This window comes from Cyrtonyx montezumae, unplaced genomic scaffold (genome assembly GCF_038088225.1).
Source record: "Cyrtonyx montezumae isolate F1298 unplaced genomic scaffold, pur_monq_1.0 scaffold_42, whole genome shotgun sequence".
Lineage (NCBI taxonomy): Eukaryota > Metazoa > Chordata > Aves > Galliformes > Odontophoridae > Cyrtonyx > Cyrtonyx montezumae.
The window spans coordinates 713,060-739,633 of NW_027072048.1; the positions used below are offsets into that span (position 1 = coordinate 713,060).

Genomic DNA, 26,574 nt, shown 5'->3' on the forward strand with positions numbered 1-26,574 from the left:
TCTCTGCCTCAAGTCTCCCTCTTTTCCATTTATAGGTACAAAGATGCAGTAGGTACAGTATCTACATCTGTTATTATAGAGATACATAAATTATATATATTTAAGTACACATTATTTACTTCCTCCCTGTCTATGATCATTAATGAGTTCCATATATCCTTATATATATGTAGCAATAAATACATTAGTTAAAAGTGATCTATTCAAGTCACGATTACCCCTTACTCCAATATCCATTCTAAATCATTATTCTCTTGTTCTGACAGTACATGCTGTATGTTGATGTTATTTTGCCTAGTTATTATTAAAACACCCTGCCTCTGCCTCACTGTAATATTTTCTTTGGCACAGCCCTTGCTTTAAAAGCCTAGAAAGATAATAAAGTATATGAGAAACACTTAAGAGAGCCATCCATTTCTCAGCCCGTCTTCAGTTAATTAATACTTCCACATTCTCAAGAGGAGGACAAATCTTAGCTCTTTTGCCAAATTAAGGAAGGAAGAGACACAATAAATATTCTGCTGGGCTGAGGCACAGTTTTGTGCTGGGAACGGAGAGCCCACCTTCTCAAGCCTCAAGGGAAAAGTGTTGTTTTTCTCTTTTGGAAGGATGGATAGGGACTCCACTCACACATGCTTTTGCAAGTAATAACAGCAGTTACCATCTCCCATTGCCACTTAGCCTCCCACAGTTGTCTCTTTACTGGAAACCTTGAAGTTTCACTCGGAGCTTTCGGGAGGAGCTGGTGTATTTCCAGGAGCAGTGCTGGCATACCTCTCCTTTACAAACCTGTAGCTGCACAAATTGGAATAGGCTGTCCAGCCAGCCAAGCTGAAATGGATTTCTGGCTATATCCACTGACACAGTCAGGACAGATGGGCTGTGGCTCAGAGTAGTGACAAGTGATACCTTCATCCCTCCCTCCTTTCCCCTCCTCCTTCGTCACATCAGCTCAGAGGCCAAGAGAAGCACACTTACCCACTGAGCTGGGCTTAGCCTCCATGGATCGGACATTGAGAGTGGCTAGGATGCTTTCTGCGTCCACCAGGGAAGGATTGTTTGAGACAGGGATTTTGGAAGACAGAATGACACAAGCAGCACAATCTTGAACGTTAACTGCCTTCAGATCCGCAAAGGAGAGAGCACTACCCTGATAAAACCAAACCAATAGTGATAAGGAGAAATCTGAGACAGTCGAACATGAAGGACCATTAAAAGTGAAACGTGAACAAATATATTTATCTCAAACCCAGCTGCTGCTGGAAGCATCTTCAAACACAAGAAGCTTTGGTCAGAGAAGAAAATTAATGGGTCTAAATTTGCAAGTTCTTGGACAGTTCCTCATTTCCAATCATGATTATCTTCTCAGTGGTAACCAGTGTCAATACCAACATCTGCCTCCGATGTCGTGGCTGAGCCCGATAAAACAGGAGGCATTACTTTTGGATCAGCCTTCATGTGAACAAACACTCCTAAAACGTTTTCAAAAGTGAGAGGGAGAACTACAGAAAGGAAAACAGAGGGATGAACAGCATGCAAAGAATTCTTACCGAGAATAACCACAGCTTAGGGAAATTCTGGATACACTGCCATTCTCTTTGCAGATACTCCAAGGGCCCGAGCAAAACAATGTCTTTCAGCTCATGGTAGAGGAAGTTACTGGCTCGTAAGGGCATCACGAAGTCCTGCAGCCCAATCAGTGGTGAGCTGGCATCGCCAAAGACGCAGAGCAGGATGTGGTCCTGCAGGTACAGCACTGCTGGGTTCTGGCGGTTCTGCATTTGAAACAGAACAGCTGATACAGTGATCAGATTGCAAACACTTCTTAGCCTTGTGACGTCTACAGCTACAACAAGAATACATATCAAACAGAACATTTTTCCCTAAGCATTTGGATTCCAAGCGTATCCTACGAAAGCAGAAAACTGAAGTTGGTATAAGGTGTCAGAATCATGTAATTCTGGGTGCTTCCTAACTGCTTTGCCCTGGTGGGTTTTTTTCCTGTTTATGTTTCTCAAATTAACTAATGAACGTAGGAAGTGGGTGTTGCTTAGCACAAATGGCTGGTGTCTCGTGGTCAGTGGGTGCTATGGGAAACTGCCAAGGCAGGCACAGCACTGACAGCCACATCCACCAACCAGGACCCATGGGATCCGTTCCCACAGTGTTCATTCCTTGGCAGTTTGTTGTTTTGGTTTGGTTTTTTTTTTCCCAAAGAGAAACAAAGGTCTTTGTCAGGGAGAAGTTTCCTGATGAGAGATTAGAATCATAACCAAATTAAATGATTGTCTCTGACTAATGAGATTAGTTTAAATTGAATAATGAAACCTTTAGCTGTATTTAATGTAACATGCCTGAAGACCAACGATTAGTCTCCTGATTGAAGCTAAACAATTAAAAACACAATCTATTTTATAGCTTATTTTATGGCAACAATTGGAAAAACTATTACTGCTGATCTCTGCCGAGGAAATACACAATTGCAAGATCAACAGGAGCAGCAGGGAGAGGTAAGGCACTCTGAAGGTGCTATGGAAGAACCGAGGGGTCAGGAAGGTGACCATCTCTGGCTTCACTGCTTTTTTGGTGAGCTTACGTGGGACAAAATTCCACCAATCCATCTGAGCAGAATTAAGAGTGAAGATTAAAATTCACTGAAAAGTTTTAAGAGTATGGGAAAGTCAAAGAGAATTCTGTTCTCACGTGTTTAGATGCCCTGTGTTCTGCGTGGGCATTCTGTAGGAACTTCTGTGAGGTATACGATCTAATTTGCTGTAGTTTCCAGACAGAAGGAATTGTTGAACTGTTGTGATGAAGCCCACAGGACTTCAATTGCACCTCGAAACTCTTAACTGAGTTTAAGAGCTTGGGAGAACTCAGAGCGTGGTCTGGGATGCTGTCAAGCAGCTGTCTCACTCTAACCTTCCCAAGACATTGAGGGTTTGCCCGTCCTAGAAACGTGGTTGCAAAGGTCAACACTGCATGAACATGAAATGCAATAGCTATTACACACTTATTTTCTTCCTGGACGTTCTTAAACCTCACAAAGGGCCTCTTGCGCAGCCTAGCATAGCTATACACAAAACCAGCATACACAGAAGTGGCACATGGGGAATTAGGACACACCAGCAGTGGTAAGCCTTCTCCTTGCGTAAGTCTGCCTGTAAGATCTTTTCAAAACATTGCCCTCCAATTCTCAGAGCTGAGCTCCCGGTCCTATTGGGATATTTGCCCATTTGTAATGACTAATCCTATTTTGGTGGTTGCTGGGCAATGGGGTCCTTTTATTTGCTTGGAAGGAAGCTGCAGCATTTCAAGCAGCATGAATTCCAGCCTGCTACAAGTCTCCCAGCTGGCAGAACAGCTTGAACATTCTGTATTTTTGATGAAATCTTTGATCACCTCATTGCAAGATTTGGTTGCCTACTCTCAGCTCTCTGGCAGCTCTGAGCACAACCTGCCATTTCTCGATAGGATTTGTTCTTTTACGGATTAGACACATGAAATAAATAAACCTAACGGTGTTAAAGATATCCAGACTGACAGTGTAAGGGACACAACATCCAACATTTAAAAACAAAATAGGTATCGGTCGGACCTTCCTTTGCACATCTGCTGAAATGCTCTCCTGAGATTGGATGCCTACCCTGCTTTAGAGGATCACGGGAGGCATTGCCGGTCTCTTGTTACCTTGGAGATCTTTCTCTGTTCCCAGGTTACCACTTAAATTAAAGCAAATATGTCCAAGGAATGAGACTTTGGCTCCCATTGGGTGCTGGTCAAGACACTTTAACTGCATCCCATTTCTGAAAGGGGGGTAGTGGTCTCAATCTCTCTCCTTCAGAGCAGGGTCAGCTGAGGGAATGCACTTGAACAACTGGAAATTGCTGTGCTCTCCACCCAGGTGAGAGCTTTGAAGCCCCAGCTTACTCCTCAGAGGACAAGGAGGAACGTGTGGACCATCGAAGGCCACCACCTCACACCTACCAGAAGAGCATCGTGCAGCGGAACAGCATCACACGAGTGGAACCTTCCTGTTAAATACAAGGAGACTCCGCTGCTCTCCTCCTCCTGGGCATTCAGGACTCTGAAACAGAGAGAGAAGCTTCTGAGCTACAGAACAAGCTCTGAGCTGAGATCACATCTCCAGCTGCTGCTGAGATGCTCTGCTCACTGACACTGCAGCTTCCAGATCCCTTGACAGCAAGGAGAAGGGAGGTTGTACGAGTCACAAGGGCAATATGGTGGTGAATTTCCTTTACCACTATCAGTTCAGTGGGACAGACAACATGAAAAAAATATTGTAACAGGTTGAATTAGTTGTGATGTTTATGGCTGTTCGAACTCGATCTCTAAAAATATTTTAAATAAGGAGTTCTTCAGTGGGGACATCCACTGAAGCAGTGTTTATATAAACATGGTCTCGGGTGCAAGAGGAAGTTAGCAGGGATTTTCCCTCTTCTTCAGCAGCTTTAAATGAGGCCCATGGGGCAGGATGTTCCATGAGGTTGAGTTTCAGATAGACAAGTCCGTGAGCATCGTGCCAGTCCAGAAGCAGCTACAAACAAAACCCATTCGATCAGATGCAACTCTGACCCCACTCTGCTCCAGAGGACTGCAGCAGCTCAGGGATGGTTGGGGAAAGTCGTGCTGAACAGCAAGGGAACTGGTGTCTGCTCATGGAAAAGACCTGTTTGCTCAGCACTCCCTCTCCCCAGTTTTACTGCAGGTAGAAGGAGCCCTGAGCAGTTGTCTTAGGAACAAAGCTCATTTAATCACTCTGTAACTGAAATAGCAACAATAAAAGGAACTTGCCATCTAGGATTACAGCACACGCTGAACACAACAGCCTCAGTGGAGCTGTATGACCAGACAAGTTGTTGGGTCCTGACACTGTCTTTTTTCTTGTCCAGTTCATCCTTATCTTGTCAATGCAGTATTGAGATTAACAGAGAAGGGAGGAGGGGTTTGCAAGGGAAGGTGCCATTCACTGCGAGGCAGATCTGGCTGTGCCCTACACAGACCAACTTCTGCTGGGATTCAGCTTTGCACTTCTTAGCAGAGCAGTGGGGAACCTGAGATTTTACCCATTTTTGAACCTGGCATTGTGGGGTTTGCAGCTCGTACCAATCCCACGATGCCGTGGCTTCACAATTAACCAACGCCCAGAGTAACTGGTTAAGAGTCACAGTTATTTCAGTAATCCCAGCACAGCTGCTGACTTTTCCATTCCATATCAGATTCTGGAAGGCCAGGCTGGAGCTTTCTGGTGGTGTCAGCTAGCTCCTCAGGTCTTGTGCTAAGGGACATTCATTCACCACACGTCTCCTCCTCAGATAATGAATCTTTAGGGCACTGATTAAATGGCATTTTGGCAAACGGAAGGCTCTTCTCACAAGCTTTCTTTGCTTGACTCACATACACCAATCAATCAGTGTATATATCTCTATCATAATAAAGACATCATCTATATACACAACTTGTCAGAAATGACAACCTCTCCTTCTAGTATTATGGGAAATATATATGTCTTGGAAGAAGCACCTGGTGGATCCCTGAGGCAGAGAAAAGAGGAGAAGGTAGCAGGGGACCTGCTTTATCATAACAGCATCCCCCTTTGCAAGGCCAAGCACACTCTCATTTAACAAACCATTCTTTAGTTAGGGGTTTCTCCTGTCACAAACTCTGCAAATCACATGACCCTTTCAGAAATCCAATTTTCCAGAGAGGCTCATAAATCATTCTGCATTGGACTCCGAGGAGCTTGAGGATAGGGGCACGAGAACTGAGATGGTGTGGTACTCTACAGAGACAGAAATAGTCTCCAGCTGAGCTACGAGTTACTTACTACAGCTATTAGAAGGTTATCTGGGTCACAAATTGACTGCACTGAGCGCACGGTTATCCATGCTTTCTCTCTGTAAGTCTAGAAAGAAAAGAGTTGCATTCACAGGATGCTGTGCCTTCTTCCACCACCTTCTCATTTAAGGTTCTTGTCACTTTGCACTGAGCAGAATACCAGAAGAGGTCTGGGATATTAAGCAAGGCCTGGAAGAGCTGCACCGCTGGATTTCAGCGATCTGAGCAGGAGAAATCCGGGAGCAGAAGTCCCGAGAGGTGCCCACGTGTGGGAAGCAGGCAGGTGGCTGCAGCAGCTGCATCTGGGGGGGCCCCAAAACCCCCCAGCACCACCGCCCCGACATCGCTCTGCAGCGCAGCCCTGGGGATGATTTAGCACTTGGCACGTGGGCTGGTCGGCTCACATCCCATTTGGGAATCCGCTTATTGTTTCTTGAATTGCTCCCAGATCTGCACATATGTTAGCCTTCTCCTTTAGGGAGGAGCAGAGTTTCACACACGTACAATGGAAATTGACAGTGCCCGTGGGGCTGCTGCAAAGCCCCTTTCTCCCTCCCAGGACTGCACTATGAGAATACAGTGCTTATCTGGGCTCGGTTTATTCATCACCACGGATTATATCACTCGAATCGCAATGCATCAAAGTGTTCTCCCTACCTCACAAGGAACCACGAGGCTTAATTAATTAATAGAGGCAGAGGTATTATGCGTCATTGCAAAGTGTTGTAATTTAGAGCATTCCATCCAATAATTAAAAAATATCAGGCAACAAGTAAAACCGATCTTAAAAATGAGTAGTTAATTTTTTTTAATTACATCCACTGAACCAAATCCGCCCCTAAGCAATGCACATGTAATCCCAGTGAAGTCAGCGTGGTTGTACAGAATTCATTGAAGTACAATAGGCAGTAGTTATCATTTATACTGTAGCAGCTTACTTAGAGGTTCACCCCTTAGGTTTAGGGCTGTAGACATGGATGACAAAGGCAAGCTAAGCTGAACTGAGAAAAGAGCTTGGAGCAGCACTGCTACTTACAAAGGCCGAGTGCCAGACTAACAGGCACTGCCCTGCATTCTCACATGGAGCCAGGACCCTCAGATAGCTGCAGGGCTCTGAGTGATGGAGCTCCAGAAAGAAAGGAGGAACTCAGAATGCCCAAATCAGTGGGCCTGCTTCACCCCAGAAGATACCTTCTGCTTTTGTCATCCGGTCTCCACTTCCACACCCAACCTCCATCCAACCCACACCCTGGCTAGCACTCTGCTATGAAGGGACATATTGTTCAGCCACCGATGGAAGCCAGGTGTCATAACTCCAGCTCTTTCTCAAATAAATATAGCATGGTTATTGTGGGGAGGCTGGCTCCTGCAGGCAGACCTCACGTGTCAGATCCACGAGCCATCGTTTCTGACAGAAAACAACAGCCCATTCCTCGTGGCATCCCAGCTGAAATCTTTGCTGAGGTTCCCCTCTTCCCCCCGAGGTCACTGGGTTCCAGCACATGTGTGTGTATGTACTGTTCCTACACTGCTCAGGCTGAGCATGAGCTGGGATTTGAAACCGAAGCCTGACCCTGCTTACAAACACCAAGAACAGGGGCTTGCTTCGATTCCAGAAAGGCTGCTCAGAGAGTAGGACAGCAGGCAGCTTGAGAAAGGGAAGCAAAATTCAGCTCCTAATTATTAGATTCAAGCCTTGAAGCAGTTGTCACGTATGAAGGGACAAAGTGGGATTTGGCAAACAGGAAGGGAAAAAACAAAGCCCATAATGATAACTAATCTCTGAAGACAACCTTGTCTTTTTTCTTTTTTTTTTTTTTTGAGAGCATCTCAACAGTTTCCTCTTTTTATTTATTTTTTATTTTTTTTGGTCACCGCTCATCAAAATTTGCATGGCTAGTTAGTGGGTTAATTTAATTATGAGCAGCATTTATGAACAGCCTGATGGGGGATCTGCAGAGGGCAATAGAATCTGTTCTTGAATTATGAAATTGCACACGCTACACATCTGGAAGCCGTCATGGGACAGATCGCTGCCTTGTAAATGCGTGTTGAGTGTTACAATATTTTACTAAGCACTCCCAATCTGTCAAGGTTTACAGGAGAGTAGAGACTGAGAACATTTGGGATCATTTGTGGCTTAGAGCCATTAGCTACTTCCACCCACTTATTGTGACATTATTAATAGCAAAATAATCTCAAGAGCAGAACTTGGCTGAGTCGAGATCTTAGATAATAGGAGTGATATCCACTAAGGGTCAAAAGCAGAGAGCCAGGACCCAGCCCAACACAGGGCCACGCAGGATAGCACGCCTCGCTCTGGGCTGAGCTGGTAAACTCTGCTCCTTAGAGGACTGACTCCCGTGGGTCTGTGTAAGAGTGGCACATGGAGGAACTGCTCAGAAAATAAGCAAAGGAGACATGGTACCACAGCGATGCAACGCTGACCATGGCTTACTCACTGCCTTCCTCAGGGTGGCAGTGCTAAGAAGGGAGGGATGCACTGCACATGGCATCAAAAAGCTTGCACCTCGGAGAGTGATGGATACAACAACAAAAGATCTCTGTCAGAAGAGAAAATATGAGCTCTACTGCTGTGCTACCCCTTCTGAAACTCAGGCTAACTGATTAAAACCCAGTACCATCTCGCTTGCATGACATCCAGGGATGCTTGCAATTACTGCCAAGGATAAGCAACAGCCGTAATTCTTCTGGAGTCAGAGAGCAGAACGTCCAGTTAGCTACCACAGCCACGTCACATAGAAGCCCATTTCTGGTGGGCACACAGGGATGGATTACATCCCATGAAACACAGCTTTCTCTCTTGAGAAAGTGAGGACTTGGCCAGTGACAGAAACTTTGCACCAAGATTCTTCAACTGCTGGAGCCGCAGCTCAAAAAGAAGGTTTGGAAGACTTTATCTCCAAGGAGCTTTTGGCTCCTTATTAAGCTCTTGCATACCTGCTTAATTCAAATCCCCATCCAATCATTAAATATGTTTGGGTTTTTTTTTTCTTACGGGTCATTATGATGTGATTTATGGCATTGGTGTAATTGTCAGAATTACTGTGGGTAATTAAAATACAAAACGCACGCTGCCAGAGGCTTCAGTCACTCTCAGCACCTCATTAAAAGTCAGGAGCTGACCAAATTATAAATAGACCGGTTTGCACAAGTTCACAGGGAAAGCTCATTATGAAACTTCTCCTCATGCACTCAGAGAGCACACTATCAGTCATGCAAATTCCTTAAGTGATTATGCTGTTGTACAGCACGGAATCAGATCTGTATGTACAGGTGGCTGCAACTCGTTACCATACACAGCACAACTGTACTTCACACGGTGAATGTGAGCCCCTAAAATTCTCGTGTAAGCTCGATGAGAGATGCAGGACAAGGGAAGAGGGAAAAGATGTGATTTCATGTGATATACAGAAGAAACTGAGGACTAGGTAAACACTGGAGGTCTCTCCCAACCCCTACAATTCCATGAATGCATAAAGAAGTAGAAGTTGCAGAGAATAAGGTCCATAATGGTAAGGCAGAGAGAAACAACAGAAGAATGTGAGCAGAGGGGTAAAAGAGCTTCAGAAGGAAGCTGGAATAAGCTTTGGATTATCTATAGTCAAACTCATAAGGAATGACAACTGGCTAAAATCAGAGAAAGTCCAGGTGCCAAAAGTGATGAGTGTGAAAACAAACTGAAAATCTATAGGCAGGAAAGGCCTCAGCCCTTGTCCTTACCCAGTAGCAGTCTGAATGCTTTACTCTCCAGAAAGGACAGAAACAGAACAAAAACCACAGAGGAAAAAAAAAATAGAGGTCTACGTACAAAGTCTAGCTGAAATTCAATCAAGAAGAAAATCACCAATGAAAGCGTGCTGTGGTCCCAACACCTCTGGGGCATTGAAGCCCAAACGGAGCACGCTTTTTGCCTATTATGAGTTTTGATGAAAAAAAAATAAGCACGGGACCCATCCTTCAGTGGCAGCAAGCAGACTTGGTTTTCATACAAAGAGACAGTGCAGTCTGCACAGAGCAAGTCTGGGCATATGCTGCTGTAACTTTCTTCCGTCAGGCCTCCGCTCAAATATTTGATCCATCACACTGATTCTTGAGCTGTGAGTTTCAGCGAAGAAGAGAAAGACGTTATTGTTCCACGAGCAAGATGCAGCCAGCCTGCGCTGTTGGAGTCATCTCTGTTTCTTTGGGTTTCTGAAGAGTCACTGAGACCGAGAAGAGTCACGTTCCCAAACTAATGCTGGTTTACATTGTGTATCTGTGTGAGATTCGGGGGCTGGAGATTTGAAGAGAGAAAGCTTAAGGGAAAGTAGGCATGGATGATGTCCCTACCTGAATTTTCTAACCCAGAGATACCCAATTAAGTGCTTCATCCAATCTGTCCTCCTCAAAAATGCACAGCACAAACACGGGCCTTGCACAACAGAAAGCAGAATAACCTCTCCTTCCTAGAGGAGCTCCCAGTCTGGCAGCAGTTCCAACTTCCAGAGCCCAAAAGATCTGCCCATTTTCTTCCCTGTGCATCCCAAACTGCAGAAATGCCACTGGTGTTGTTCAGGAGGGATTCTTCTTAACATTTCATCTCTGAAGCTCTCAAGGGGCATCCAATCCTATCGCTATAAGCCCTCTGAGCTTTGGCTATCACCAAAACACCCCCTCCACATCTTCCCCATTCTAGCAGTAAAAGCAAATCCAAATTAATGTGAAACTCATCAAGTGTGAGGGTTGTTGTTTTTTTTAATTGCTATGCCAACTGACTGCTGACTATTCCATGAGCCCCCACCCTGCAGCGTAAATACCAGGTAGTGAGCAAAAGCACAATGTGCCTGCTGACAAAGGGATCTTGCTCACTGGAACAACACTTTCTCCACCTCTATCTAGCTCCTTTTTCTTGAGAACACAGTTTTACACTTGTCCTTCATACAAATAACCCGAGGGTGGGAATTATTCAGAAGGCTCGTGTTTGACACCCCATCTGTTCATTTCTGACAGCGATATATAATGTAAGGCTATAAAAACTTGAAAAATAATGCAACATAAAAAGGGATTGACTCGGCTCCAAGAGGCCATAAACGGTAACAAATACCATTGTATGATTTATTTCACGCTGTAATCTTTACAGTAAGTCATCTTTCAGACATTTCCTTGTGACAGGTTTTAATAATATTAATGCCCAGAGCAATCCAAATCATCGCCAATAGACATATTTATCAAGCTGCCAATCCAAGTAAATGAAATTCTATAAGCAATAATGTAACATGTTTAAAGGAAGCTAATAAAACAAGTCAGGAGAGAAATATTACTGCAAAGTATTCTCTCTCTAATCCGGCCCTGGATTTTATACAGCCGTAATGCAAATCTTTCCCTCCGTGATTTATCGCTCCAAAAATACCAATGACCTTTTTGGGAGCTCTTGCACAGCCCTTCTCACACATTTATAAAGGCTGTGATGCATTCTGCCAGATTAGCTGAGCTGGAGCTCAGTGTTACTGCTTTGCTTTGCCCTGCCCTTGGCTTGGGGAGTGATGGGCAGCGTCAGAGTGGGATCTTAAGTCTTAAAGATTTATTCAAGACTGACAAGCCCTAACACAGGCTTGGCAACTCGGCAGGTATTTATTAGCAATTATCCTGGCAGTAGATAAATTACAATTAAGGAAGAGCTAAAACTTGTTTCTTTAGCCTGGGTTCCCCTTTAATCTAATTCAGTTCTTATTAATCCTTCGCCTGGCTGAGGTGCTTCTATGCCAAGACAAAAGGGAAGGAGACACAGCAGAGCCACGCACACGGAGCCTTGCTCACAAACATCCTTTTATGCCTCACCAGAACAACAAGAATCAACAATTCAGCAAAACACACACCACTAAATTTGTCATGCCCCAGGCAAGGCTGTGGAGAAGCTGTGAGCAGTAAAAGAAGTTCATCGATGCTTCAGAAGCATCTGAGCAATACTCTGTACTCCTTCCTGGGTCAGCTCTGGAGCTCCTCCAGTCCTATCCCTCTCGTGTTGTGGGTTTCTTCTTTTCCTACGGTGGTTTTTCTTGGTTATTGTCATTGTGTTTTGTACTGGCTTGTGATTTCTTTCTCTTTTTCTTTCTAATGATGCTAATTAAGTTCTTTCCCTGGATATAAAGATCTGCTGATTTTCAATGAGAAAGGAAAGAAGTGTACGAGCACAGTGTGAGCAGTGCTGGGGGTGACAACTTGCAATTCTCTCCCACCACACTTCACCACGTTTCCCCTGAATTACAGTCTGATTAAGTTTTTTCATTGATCAGCTCATACATAAACCTTTCTCAACCCTAGGTGCAAGGGTTCTGATGTTTTAATTCAGAAATTAAGTATTTAGCAGGCTAAATAGTCAAACAGATAGTGGGCCCACAGCAGGATGGAGTGGTAAGTGCCCAAAGTCATTGTGAGAACACTGCCCACTGCACACAGCAGAAGCAATCCCTGGAGTATACCCAGACATCTCAGGAAATGAGACTTGTGTTCAAGTCCCCATCCTCTCCTCTGCATCAAACCGCTGTTTGCCATCCTAAATCAAACAGGGCAGAGATCTGAACTTGGAGCTCCCCTTGGCAGCTGTCCCAGCTATCCTAATTTGGGTAGAAAAGGTCAGTGTTAGCTTTTCTATTAGCAGAACATCCCAGGTGGAAAAGCTCAGCTTGATCTGAAAACGGGCAATTGCATCCAATTCTAATTTGGGTTTTAATAATAATCATAAAAAAAAAAGAATGAATTGGGGTCGATTTGAGAACGGTAATGTTAAGAAGAGTTGGCACCAAACGGCTGTATTTCACACTCTGAGTATTCCTCTGTGACCTCTGAGGCCTCACGTCACCCTTTCCTCCTTCCCTTCCCCACTGTTTGAGGCAGAAGTGCTTTGAACCACGCACACATTCAGCCTAACAGGGCTCCAGCAGAAGCCTCAAGGCACCACTGTAATACAAATAATAAATACTGCAACTAATAACAGTATGGTAAAACACCCTCCCCAGGGGAAGTGCTGGAAAGCCATTCCCTGGTGCCACTTAAAACTAAACACCAGAAAACATCCGTGCCCTGACTGGGTAGGATATAGTGTCTTCCTGATACGGCGACGAGGGAGAATCTTGATGGGGATGGGAACGGTTATTTATCTGCACATTTGGCCATTTCTGTAGGGGATTTCGGGATGTTCTGTTAGTAACAGTTCTGCTCCTCCCTGCTAAGAGGCAGCAGAAGTCTCTGGGAAAATAAATAAATAAATGAGGACTGCATAATCCCCAAGGTGTAATCCCAGAGTACGGAAACTCACTTCACTTAAATACCTCCCTCTGGCATAATTGACTTTTCATGTGCATGTTAATAATGGTATTTCAGCAGGTTGTGAGGGCTTGTTCTTCTCCCTCCTCCCACCCCCTCCCCCCAGTAAATTATGTTATTGGGCACGAGGAGGGGGAGGGCTGCATTATAAATCTAATTATGCGTTCGTTTATATTTAACAAGTCAGCACAATCTGCTAGCATGTGTGTATGTATTTACCACGCAGTCCCAATATTTACAGCTGACCTAATTGGTTGTGGGACAGCAGCACTGAGCAACAATTTTATTGTCCTGATAGCATGTATGTGCTGGGGACAGCTGCTAAGATGCAAAGCTCTCCGGAGGACACCTTACAATCCTTGCCATACTGACATTTGCCTTTGCTGCTGAAGCACGAGATGGGATTTTGCAGGGAGGGGAGGCAGTATTTATTAAACCTCTTCAGCTCTACAGTGACTGCAAATTGCTCACAAGCAGAAACAAGGTAAGAAATACTAGTTTGTGCATCTCTTCCCCTCCTAGGTTCCTGTCTCCTTGCTGCAAATTCTAGCACAATGCTATTTGCCAATATGTCCTGTCACCTTCTCTAGTGGATGTAGGAAAAGCCTAACAGCTTGCTGTTACTGACAGCTCAGTTGCAGACCATGATACTCTTCCTTATGCTGAATATAGCAGCTCAGGTTGTGAGAAGTTCCAAGGCAAGTCAAGTGGGACTGCTCAGCAAACTGAGCACAGTGTAGTTAAAACATTGCAATTCACACCTAGACTTACACAGAAGATGGCTATGCTCTGCCACTGCTTTGGGAAACCTGCTGGGAAATCAGATTCCTCCGGCCAGGAAGGATTCAGATGGCATAGAATGGACTCCTCCTCCAGCATGCACTGATGCTGATGTTAGGGAAGAGGGCTGCTGGGTAAGATTTCTCTTGGATCACCAATTGGCCTTAGAGCAAATCAGAGACTGCTGCTCTTCCATGTTGCTGCCAACAGCACATTGCAGTTGAGCATCTAAAGGACAAGCAAAACTCAGCGTTGGCTTTTCATGTTCCTATGCCCAGCTAACTCTTGCCTTCACAGCAGAATAAGTGTGCTCATGATTTCTTTGTATTATTTGCTTTTGTCTAGAGGGCAGTAAGCACTTCCTCGAGGTGCACCAATCCTCCCTTCACTTTTCCATTGTACCTCGAAGTGGTATCACAAGTTTCATCGCATCTCACGTATGCTTATTGGCTTTGATCCTGCAGGAGAGTGTTGGAGCTAAGGATTTGGATGCAAAGAAATAGTTGTGCTTTCTAGACCAATCAATTAATCAAGGTAGGGAGGAGCCATAAACCATCCACTAACAATAGCAGAAGAGCTAGGAAACAGGCTGTTCCTGCTTCCCACACAGATTCTCAATGAGTAAGTTCAGGAAATGCCTGCTCAGCACTCACACAGCTTTACATTTCTTACCCATCAACAAATCTCTGAGGTGGAAGGACACTAAGGGACCTTGGTTTTGTGAGCTCTCCATCAAAAACAAGCGACGCTCCGTAGCGTTTCCGTTTCTCTGGAATAAAGGCAATGAAACAAAATTGGTTTCTTTTTGAATACCCCTTGGATGGGTTTAGGCTGTTTCTGCAGATGGCCACTACGCCATTCGAAGCTTCTGACACAGCTTCAGGAATGCTAGGCAGAGGAGCTTTGAATTGGTTATGCACAAAAGTGGTCAGAAATACAGCTCAGTTCCTAGGCACTAAATGGTCTTAAATGTGGCAAGCACACACTTAATGCACCATCTCATTCCAAAGGGGGCTCCTTTTCTTTGTGAAACATGGTCCTCTAGACAGGAAAAATAAACCAGAGAGTAGGCAGAGTTCGTCCTCAGCACCATAGTGTCCTGACTTGAAATTATTAATTACTCTATTCTCATGTTGTCTCTGAGAGTTGAACCGGTAATAGCTGCGTCCCTTTCCCAACAGGAAACCAAACTTCAGAAAGGCTAGGAGGCCTACAGTCCCAGATTGAATCTGAGGAAACAGATCAAGAAAATGAGCTTCAGCTCCCCAAATCCTAAAGCAGCGATTTAACAGCTGGAACATCTTTTCTCTGACATTTGATCAAGTCCTTTCTGGGCCATAATCTGAGGTCACGGGCCATTAAGACCAGCATTAGAACACCAGGCAGTGATTTGAGGATGTACAGCAGCACCCTCGGAGGTTTCTAAGCCCCAGCTTGCACCTCCTGTTTTCCACAGCAATGCAGCAGGTTCAGGACACACAGAGCTATTCCTCGTGCTCCCCTGGTCTGTATCTTTGTTGCTAATCTGCATTCCTCCCCTTATCAGGGTTTGACAGCAGGCGCAAAGCTTTTCACATCACAGGTGTCCAAACATGTCCAAAGCATTCAGGTGGGGAAGGGAAGGGTGGACTGGAACAACTTTCAGACACAGAGGTCTCTATCTCACCAACTGACAGGTGAACCCTCTCACATACCTTCAGCTTCCTTGTTTGGTCACAGCTATTGCCAAAGCACACTAACCCAGATGAAGCAGCTTGAGATTCTAAAGTACCCTGGCAGACAAAGGGACATCTCTGAATAGGCAATTTGTCAACCTAAAGCTGTAATTGCTCTGCACAGGTGTGCTGTATGCAGGTGAATTTGGCCTTGGTAGCAGGGCAGCTCCTTCCACAGCTCTGTGTTCAGCGAGGCGGGAGCTGGAAGGGCAGAGAGGGGAGCTCTCCGAGGATGCCATGTGAAACCTAATCAATCCTTCTAGGTCAAATCCTATGATGCTTCTCACAAAGCAAGCCAGAGAATGAAAATCTTCAGCAGCCTGTCTTGCATGGGCAGTAATAAGTAAATACCTCCCAAAACGAGATGCTTCATTTTGTTTTAACTTACGGCCCTTGAGTAAGCCATGCACGCCTGCTACAGCAGCAAAACGGTTCCTCTAATTCAAGTTCACAGCCTCAAGCTCCTGTATTAAGCTTTTTATTCATGGCAGTGAACTTGGTCTTCACCAGGTACACCCCCCTGTTTCCACTGGAGGCATCTTCCACATCTAACCTCTTTTATTTCCCTTCCTCCCACATTGAGTCTGGAGGCAAACAGGACATGGAGTATCACTTAAACTGTTTTATATTGAGAAGGGAGGAACCAACCAAAGTGACTACAGTTAAGCTCCGATCCATCTGGAATCCTGGGGAAAACTGATGGCAAGGTCTTTTGGCTGGCAAAACTCCTGCTCCAGCTCAGGCAGACATCCTCTCTGCTGCATATCCAGCATAGAACTGCAGCTTTGCAAACAACTGCTGTCTACTAATACATGATGTAACCTTGTCCTTTTAAAATCTAAGCTTGCCCAGGAAATCAGAATAAAACCACCCAGGCAGAGAGAGCTCCCACAGTGTCAGTGCATCTCTACTCCTTCGACACTGACTTTTATTAAGATGTCTTCTACACTTAAAGAAATCTCTTTTCTGGGAGGTAGAGAGCTTTCAGGGACCTCAGCTGCATCTAAGTTGATAAGTGCGTGGGACTAAAAATGGGCTCCAGCTTTCCTTCCTACATGGCACTGCTAGGCAGAGTCCTCCAGGTGTCAGTATGTTTGTGCTGGCTGCGAGAATGGGCTCTGCCTCCATCTCTGCCATCTGCAGTTCAGAGGAACGTTTTGTAATGGGGCTTGACTGCCATCTGCTGTTTAAATGGTTTGCAAGCCTTTAGGAGGAGTACGTGTATGCCCATATTTAATGGAAAGCTCCTTCTCAACCCTTTAAAGCCAAGCACCATCTCCATGGAGGGGAGACACCAGCAGAGACAATCACAAGTGGCCATAGGTGTGCAATTTGGCCTTCAGTGGCTCACATTACTGCACTTCATGGATCAGAGAGGCCACACTTTCTCTTTCAGCAGAAACCAGAACCAAAGCAAAGCCCAGGAATTCCCTGAAGGTGGAGGTTGAGGTGACAAAAGCACACATCTCCCTGCTGTGGGTTATGACTGATCTGATCTCTCAGTTCCCCTAAGCTTTGCAGTCCGCAGAGCAGACACCATCAAATGCTGCCCCATACCTTGCACAAACCCCACAACATTTTTCTGACTTCAAATTTCACGTTCCCTATTCTCATGATGGCCAGGACCTCTAGGAACTTTGACCAATAAACTGGGCGCAGAATTCTGGTTTCATCCAGCTGTACTTTCTGCTTTATCTACTAATGAGACATTTACAGTTAAAAGCCTGTATTCTGTTAATAATTAAGAGTGAAAATCCTGAACAAAGTGCATTTTGTCCTACCCTTTTTTAGCCAAGAAGCTTTGACTCCTAAAGAGAAGCACAAAGGAGCCTTTAAAGCATTCCCTGTAAGATTTATTAGTGTAACCAGAAAGATCTTTATTTTACCAGATAAGGGCTGTTCTGACCTGTTCTTATTCTCAGTATCCTCATTAACCATGATAAGCAGTTAATAAATATACAATTAACAGATACTGATTGGGCCCTTTTCAAAGTCAGAAACTGCTTTAAATAAAACTCACCTGTGAAGGTTTTGCTTCCACACTGACATTTCTCTATCTGCTCTGGATCCTGTATATCACTGTGACAAGCTTTGCAATAAAAATATGCCCTAGAAAACAGAAGTGAATTGGGCAGGAAGGAATGATGCTTAACTGATCAGATAATAAATGCACCTGTCTGCTCTTGAAAGCATCTCCTGTTCTAGAACTTTTTCTGCACAGAACAGTAATAAAGAACATTACCTCTTGACTTCTGCAAGGGAATGAGCAATAAAAAAGCCCATTGTATTCCGGTGAAGCTTTATCTGTGGAGATGGATTGATCAGGATAGCACTGTATGGAGAAACCATCAAAAGAGTAATCACGGTTTGCCTGACATTTCCCACCTCTGCTGTGAGAATTCAGATTGGATGATCACAGCAGTCCCCTCCCACCTCAATACTTTAATTCCCTTTGTTATAACTCCCATGACCCAAGTTAGGTTTTTTTTCCCCTCTTGCTTTGTATTTTCATCATTCTATTTTCATCCGGGCAATGTATGAGCTCAAGAAACAATAGATTGAGCCTTGTGCTGTTTTCCATTAGTGCAGAGCACCTACAACACACGCTGGCTGCTCTCAGCGTAGGGCTCATTCAGCACTTGCAGAGAACTCCCAACATATTTCTCACAGCAGTGGTTCCCTATACTCCTTTGTTTTCAGAGTTTCTATCCTACAGCCATTTCCTTTATAAAAGTGGAAAGAGTAATAATTGCGCTCAATAGTCTGCATTTTCTGGATGATTTCTCAAGCTTTGTGAAGATCTATGGCACTCATTTACTCCCCTTTCTGAACTAGTTCCAGCTTCCCCATTAGGATGTCTTGTATTTCATCATTAGAACAGACAGAGAGTGTTATCTGGCCCAGGACCAGATCAGCTTCAGACAGCAAAATCTCCGCTGCCAGGATTGACAAATTATCCCTTTATGACAATGCTTTATAGCATTTAGGAGCTAAAACTCATGTGGTTAAAAAAAACAAAACAAAACATGATTAGATGTTTCCATTTCCCATGAAAATAAACATGCCTGATTTGCCTCAAATCAAAAGGAGCTCTGTGATGCTCATGCTGACTGTGTGGAACAGAAAGTGGGAATGGCATCTCATCCCCCATCTCTTGTTTGATTATTTGTGAAAAGAAAGGAGGCAAAATATGGTAAAATTCACCCTGGCATGTAAGCAACCAGGAACAACATCCTTATCCCATCTATTAATTAGTGGGCACAGGAAAATAAGAGGTGCAGACCTGAGGGGAAGTCTGAATTCATTGGTAAGCAACAGTTTGGACTTTTTTTACTTCTTACTAGGAGAGAATTCTCCCAGACAATTACCTGTCTCCTCGACTGCCAAACTTGAGCTCAATCCCCAAGAGGACAAGGTTCAGTTTTACAAAGCACAACCTAGGGAAAGAGAGCAAGTCAGCCATGCTGCCTGTCTGCACTGAGGAAAGGTACATCTGGAAGGAAATAACAGAAAAAATATCCACATCTGTACCACATACCGACAAACCTCTATAAAAGTCATGCCTGCAAAATCATTGGAGAGCTGAAAAGTCATTACTCTGTAGTCTTTGTCTCCCAGAAGCATCTTGTCCTTCAGATGTTTTCTCTTTGTCTGAAAGAATCGATCATAAAGATGATGTATTTATTCAAGGCGAAGCAAGTGGGATGTGTAACCTAACACGGGGACGTTGCTCTAATACCACATGATATGAGATCAAAGGCCCTCCATTACTGGAGCAGAAAGACATCAGCTGTACGTTGTCAGAAACAATATTAGACTTCGTATACAACAGACCAGGGAAAGGCTCAACTCTACTGGACACTTCCAATTCATGTTATCGTTGAAGAACAGGTATTGTCACTGCAAACAATTAGCAGGTTAATTTTATGGCTGTAAAGTATTGGGAGTCCATCTTTTGAGGAAAGTTAGGCTTTATTTTGCAGTAGGCACAGCCTGTCTCCCTGGTTATTTGGGCCTTGTGTTAAGCATTACCAACCATAAACACAGGAGAGCTGTGACTGAAGAGCAGTGGGGGCCCCTCTGGGCTCAGCACTCCTCAGTGCCTTTTTGTTTGCTCCTCCTGGAAGGCTTGTCCATAGCATGGGATTTAAGGCAGGAGAACATCCTGCTGCTGTCAGCTCCTTCAGCTTTTACACCACTACTCATTACTCCACGGTATATGCCATTCTCTTGGCACATGAACACCTTCCACATAAAACTTCACAGGCTGTTAAGAGTTTTGCTTTCCAAACAAAAATTACTTAATGGACATTTTAATTGAGAAAAGCTTCACAAGAAAATGTTGCTGAGTTTTCATAGCACGTGTTAAAAACTTCACATAACAGCTTAGCTAACTTCGCTGTGTCCCAGGGAAGCGTTCAGACCTGAGAAACATAGCACTGATGAAAAAGCACTCTGCCTACAAACATCAGTTCTACACAAAACTTCTGTATTTATTACACCTGGTATTTACACAGTTTTCCCAAGTCAATTCTGCGAATGAAAAGCCCCTGAATAGAGAAATGCAGTCCAATTTAACTTTCTGTTCTGGAGAGTGAAGTATCACACACAGCCACTAGGTGATAGCAAAAGCATGTCTGCTGTGGGACAGGCACCCTGAGGGTTGTATGGGCAACTCTGTGCACAGCAGTCACATTTGTACGATTTCCTTACGTCTCCTGGTATGCCAAGGTAATCCCAGCATCATCAGGTAAGTCACAAAGGCCTCGGCTGCAGTTTCTGCACAAGAGCCAGCCCCTTCTTTCAGAGGGCACCCACTGGGCTGTACTGCCATGATTCAGACAAGAAAGGGATTTACCTTGGTGTTCTCTTTCCCGATGAACAAACTGGTTAGGAGAGTGGACAGACCAGGAACCAGGCAGCTCTGTGCCATGAAGCCCAACTTCAGCTCAGCAAAGCAGATGATGCTGTCTCCCATCCTCCAGTCCCAGCTGGGTATGTCTGGCAGGTATACCTGTTTCAGTGTAGGAGAGTGATGGGTCAGGTCACTGTTCAATAAAATGACCATCCTCGTCTTGCATTCACCAAGTTTAAACAGGGTCCTGACATTGAGGTTCTTTTGCTTTTGTTTTTATCCTTTAATTTACTGACAACTTAGACAAACACAACAAAGAAATGGTTGCTATTTATTTTTTAGCAATGTTAAAAGGTGTTCTAGCTAGGTTAGTGCCTGTGTGAGTAAGAGACATAGGGTAATATCTCTGCCTTCCCCAAATAAGGGCCTTTGATTGCAAAAAGGCCAGAATTTTCACTGTGACACCCCCCTGAGACAGACAGACAGTTGTCATACCTTGTTATGGGATTGAATTATCTGTAAAATGACTCTCGTTTTGGGGTAGTGGTTCTTGATTGACAGCACTCTGTATGAAAGGTATAATGTTAGATTACTATGCTTGGCCTTGGCTACAGCCTCTCAGTTTTCAAGTCCAGCTAAATGAGCTGGACTTCTTGACCTGAATCTTCACTTTGAAGACACCCTACAGATGGAAAGTAAAGGTGATCCAGTCTGGAACTTGGACTTCTGGACTGATTCTGGGGGAGAATACTATGCCATCTGAGCCATCGTATTCACAAAAAACAGCAGTACTACAAGAGAACTCATTTCAAGTCTGACTGGTACAAAAATGCTTAGAATATGAGACCTGACAGCTGAGCATAACTCTTCGCAGTATAAAGCAAAGAGACTCCTTGACTGTCGATAGTCAGGATAGCAAAGAAAATAATTACACTATATTTAGTAATATTATATTCTGTGGACGGTTGCAAGACTGCACATCTGCTACCTGTCTCAGCCCTTCAAAGCAGCTGATAAAACCATAGCAGAAAGCAGTCAGTTGGCTTTCAGAGTTCTCCTGACAGAAAAAAAAAGCACGACGGGACAAATATGCTCCCCTGCCAGCTGCACTATCTGTGTCACTGTTAATATCAATCAGAGAATGAAAGCACTGGAGTATCTCATCCTACCTCATGATATTGGAAATGTCTTCAGTATAGGGTTCTGGAGAACAAACATCTGCTAGAATGAGACACGCATTTGCAGACTCCATCTGTATCCCACGAGAGAAAAGTTAAATCAGGGTTTAATCCCATATGGAGCACAACGATCTCTAACAGTGGCATGTGTCTTTGGTTAAAAACTTGCATAAGGTCATCATGATCCTATTACTCTGGAGTTGTACACATGCTGGAATGTTTCAGCAGTGACACGGCTCCAATCAAACACGCAGTGTGTAATGCATACTTCTATTTTCAAAGTGCTGGAACACGTGAAATTTATGGTTTCTTGTGCTAACATCTTCCTAGAAGAGGTTACGAAAGCCAGGCAGCAGAGCTGTATTCCTCCCCAGCAGAGTCCAGCCAAAACACTTCGAGGGTCAATACTTGGACAGGTCAGAAGAACTCTGCCATCTAATTAATATCTGGGCTTTATAGTGAAATTGATAACAAGAAAAAAATAGTTTCATTTATAGTAGAATTTTTATAGTCTTCTGGGAAGTGGATGGAGATCCACCACTGCATTTCGAGTAGGTCACTAACCAATAGAAACCACAGTAAAATTAAAACCAGTGGTGTTTTTTTTTTGTTGGCCTCATTTGTTTTTCCTTTTATGTGAGGTCCATTCCCCTGGCTTCTATTGGAACATTTCACTCACTCTTCAACATCTCAAAACATGAGGTCTCTTCATTCCTGAACGTTCATGGATGCAACTCAAACAGGAAGAGGTAACTGAGGATTATTGCAATAATTTAGACACTATTTCCAGAAATGCTGCTACCTCAAATCTCTCTGTTTTAAAAGCAGTCAATCAGTTTGGCTTTGCCTTTTATTTTTCATGCTTCAGTACTTGAAATATTTTTAGTCTGAAAAGTCTGTTATGCCCGATTCTCGCATCGTCAGTTCCCAGGAGCATTACATTGGTATGCAGAAGGTACCACGAAAGTAAATGGAGCTGCTTGAAGTGTAAATCACAACATGAATTGAGTAAAAGCAGCTGATGCATCCTTTCATGGGGGACAAATTTTCACAAGACTCACAGATCTACAAGAAAGGGCAAAAGATAAAGAAATTCTTACCTTAACTCTTTTCAGATCTTCAGAGTTTAGTGCGGAGCCATAGAAGAAAGTTGTGTAGGGTGAATAGCACTTGAACACAGCTTCCAGCTCAAGACTGGGAAGAGACCTGTTCAGTGTAAACAACAACAAGAAGACAAAAAAACCCATCAATCTCTCATAATTGTATGCTCTGCAGTTCTCCATTTCTCAGAGAAGCCATTTGCAGTAACTACTTACTGTTTAAAAAAGAGCTACAGGGATTTTGGCAGCTCATCCAAAGCGCACAGTTTAGATTTTAATGAAAACAAGCTTCTGTAAAACTTAACAGTTGCGAAAATGTTTCTTGGATTTTTATTTATTTATTTTTTTCCTGTCTTCTGCTATTGTCGTTAATTTTTCACGAGTGCCATTCCACAGCTATCCATGCAAGTGTAATTGTACAGCTCACTGTTCCTGAGCAGAGCCAGGAAATGACACTTCCCAGGGTTTCATTCTGCCTTTGGTGTTCAGATGGAAGTGCTGAACTTCGACTTTCTCCCCAGCTCAAATGTTATTTTCCTATCCGGTGTACACAAATCGTATTTCACCCAGGAACTTTGGTATCATTCTTTTCTGTGATGGATTGCAAAACTCGCATCAAAACATTGGTGTGTTGACCTCAGCAACAAAGTGAACTCCATAGGAAGGTATCCAGTCTTGGTTTAAATATATGGGTTCAAAAATCCCCCCATTCTCTAAGTGGTTCATTTCAGTCATTATTAATCCCTTCACTTTTGCAAGTATATGCCTGAATTTGCTCAGCATTAGGCTTTCATCATTAAATCTTTATTATAGCTATCCTTTCTAGGTGGTTTTTTTTTCCTTGTTGTTCTAATTTGTCTTGAAATGCTCAGTGATCAGGTAATAGAGAACATAACGGTGTCTCCCTTTCATGTCAGACCTCCCCCATTTCCCCTAAGAGCTCAGGAAGTCGAAGTGGAATATCTCAGAGGAATGAGAATACTTACTCTCCCAGAAAAAGGATTTCTGTGCAAACATTCCCCTTGTCCTGAAGCAAAAAGTCTTGTAGCAAGGTAGTAACGCTCTTCAGAGTGACATTGCCGCAGACAACAATATAGCTACAGGAAGAACCAGGGAAGATTTCACACTTGGAAAACAGCACGGTGGTTGTTGAGAATCTGACATTAAATGACACAATCTGCCTGGAGTACACTGAAACCACCAGTGCAGAAGAAACAGAGTTTGTGTCTTTGGTATGATGTTAATCTCACCCGATACGGATCTTAGGAATGATTTTGGATAGGGGGAGAACTGTGCTAGGAAATAGCAAATAGTAGAGATTTGCTGAGTGAAAAGTTATATAAAGGAATGGTATGAGACCCCCTAAAAATTGTCTGGTTCTATGAGAGGTGAAGGAAAAAATAACAAAACACACACACAACCCCTATCACACTGATAGCTAAAAAATCACCAAGGAAACAGCTCTCCTCAATCTCTAAGTGAAGCTGCCACATCACCTAAATTTTCTCTGCCTTTGAAAAGAAAACCCACTCTAAAATGTGCTGCTGAGGAGGTTTATCTGGACACGCTTGAGGTAAAGAACCACTGAGAGTAAGTTTCAGGATTTGATTTAAGCTACCATAGGAATTTCTTGTGAGCCAGTTCCCAATGTAGGAAGCAGCCTGGTTTTTATTTTCTAAAGACAAAGAGTCGCCATACTTACTTTTTGCCACTCACCACTTCATAGGAGGATTTGTAACTTCTACGGCTTTGAACAATTTCCAAAACTTCAGGAATCAGATTTGCAAACAGGACCTAAGACATCAAGGAATACCATCTTCCTCAGAGCCAGTTCTGTATCTCCTAATCATGATAAATCAATTCAGGAGAATTATACTACGTGGAACAACAACTACAAATTTACTTTGGATTCCTAGAAGTCACTGGCAAGGATGTGTAACTGCATAACCCAGTGACAATGGATTTATGCTGCTGATAGACTTGGATTCATCTTGCCCAGTCTTTTGGCTCTGGCCAGGAAGAAACGTGTACCAGAAGCCCTGCCAACCCTTAGAAAATTACTCTATAGCCATGCCAGTGTGGACTTACTGTTAAAAGCTCTGTTTCCACCCATTGATGCCTAATCCCTGCCTAGAACCCTGCGAACCTCAAAGCTTTGCTGACAGCTCCGTTCATTCTCTGCCCTCAGTTGTCACTTTCAGAAAAGAAAAGTAGGTTTCTCACCAAGCCACCGATAATGAAGAAAAAAATGGAGGTTTGACCCAAGGCTGTTTGAACCACAATATCACCATAACCAACGGTGGACATCGTCACCATGATGAGGTATATGCACTTGAAGTAGGTGATGGGCTGGGAATTTGCAGGCTGGACCCAAGGATCTCCATTGTTTTCCACCTGTCCAAGGCAGGGAAAAAAAAAAAGGAGAGAGAAGTTCAGAGTGGTTCTCATTCGAGTTCATCTCCCATCTGAAAATTTTTGATTAGAAAATCTGCACTATTTTTTATTGTAGAGTGATGCATTACCACAGCAGGGAGTGGTGCTGCATCAGTGCATGCCAACACATGCAAGCAAACTACACTGGTGTAAGTCATGCTCTGTATTGCAATAGATTTGTTCTCTCTCTTTGAAGAGAACACTGCATTCATCACAGAAAACCAAAATCCAAAGCTTGCATGGTCACACTGATCTAAGGTGACAGGGAAGGACATACAGCTGATGGTACGTACCAGGTGAATGAATCCTGCAGCTGTGAGCCACATGCTGATAAACACAGCAAAGAGCTTGGAGAGCTTGATTGAATAACTGGAGACAGGAAGGCAGAAAGCCCAGAACGTTAAACATGTAACACAGCACTGGCAAGAGTTAAAGCTTCCTACAGGACCCCACCTCTGCTCAATCAACAGTGTTCTCTAGTAACTGCAACACTGCATAGGAAGGATTTAGAGTCAGAGAAAGTCTCCCTACATCCAGCCCTTCCTGTCACAGCATTGCAGCTAATACCGTTTTTTTTCTACATTTATCTGCCTCCAAAACCTTTAAGATGTCTTGATTTATGGTTCCCCTTTATCTTCATCCTCCCTCCAAGAGTTTCACTGAGCCATATGCAACACCTTCCCCCTTTGCTACCCAAGTCAGCTAAAACACAGATTTCAGGGAGAAGGTCAGGCTTTGGATGGCACCCAGCAAGGCTTTAACTCACTTGTCCTTGGTGATCCTGAGGATCTGTAGTATGCGGGGAAGGTCCAACAACCTAAGTGCTCTCAAAAAATGCAGACCTGCAGAAAAGCAGGAAAGTCGATGAGAAAAGATAAACCTGTCCGTGCAAGTGGAATTTCTGCACATATTCAGATATGCTTAACAACGCGTGCTTTGTCCTCCACACATTTGCAGCAGATAATTCTTCAATCCTAGCAAGAGAGGATACTGTTGCTTCGTATTCAGAGCCTTTATAACACTGGATTTTCATTTATGGCTTCAGAGGTGCTTTGAATTATGAGAAAAATTAAGGAATGTCATTTCTCTGAGCTGGAACCTGAAATCTTAAGTGGCACAGAGGTCCACTGGACTACGGACCCTAAGCACACAAGAAAGCCATTCACAGAAACCAGGGTACCACGATGACAGCCCCTCTGGGTGGCTCCTCATCCTGTTGGCCAGCACAGAGATTGCTGAGATCCTAAAATCCAGGCAGACAGGCAAACAGAATAGAGGCAGAGTTTGGTAACTCAGAAGTCCTGCAAAATTAAAAAGCTTTTTTAAAG

At 43.8% G+C, this 26,574-nt stretch overlaps 1 protein-coding gene across 1 annotated transcript in view; it reads right to left on the reverse strand.

The window, feature by feature from the left end:
- Positions 1 to 26,574, reverse strand: part of KCNU1 (potassium calcium-activated channel subfamily U member 1) — a 40,855-nt gene that overhangs the window by 9,109 nt on the left and 5,172 nt on the right. The window contains exons 6-22 of the mRNA XM_065747153.1: positions 26,013 to 26,088; positions 25,540 to 25,615; positions 25,037 to 25,207; positions 24,516 to 24,607; positions 23,800 to 23,910; positions 22,814 to 22,919; positions 21,705 to 21,787; positions 21,031 to 21,100; positions 20,539 to 20,694; positions 19,219 to 19,331; positions 19,049 to 19,117; positions 17,923 to 18,012; positions 17,701 to 17,789; positions 14,638 to 14,734; positions 3,988 to 4,087; positions 1,551 to 1,775; positions 979 to 1,150 (exon numbers count right to left, since the gene is read on the reverse strand). Of these exons, the coding sequence (XP_065603225.1) occupies positions 979 to 1,150; positions 1,551 to 1,775; positions 3,988 to 4,087; positions 14,638 to 14,734; positions 17,701 to 17,789; positions 17,923 to 18,012; positions 19,049 to 19,117; positions 19,219 to 19,331; positions 20,539 to 20,694; positions 21,031 to 21,100; positions 21,705 to 21,787; positions 22,814 to 22,919; positions 23,800 to 23,910; positions 24,516 to 24,607; positions 25,037 to 25,207; positions 25,540 to 25,615; positions 26,013 to 26,088 (1,896 nt within the window). The remainder of the gene's footprint in view (positions 1 to 978; positions 1,151 to 1,550; positions 1,776 to 3,987; positions 4,088 to 14,637; positions 14,735 to 17,700; positions 17,790 to 17,922; positions 18,013 to 19,048; positions 19,118 to 19,218; positions 19,332 to 20,538; positions 20,695 to 21,030; positions 21,101 to 21,704; positions 21,788 to 22,813; positions 22,920 to 23,799; positions 23,911 to 24,515; positions 24,608 to 25,036; positions 25,208 to 25,539; positions 25,616 to 26,012; positions 26,089 to 26,574) is intronic.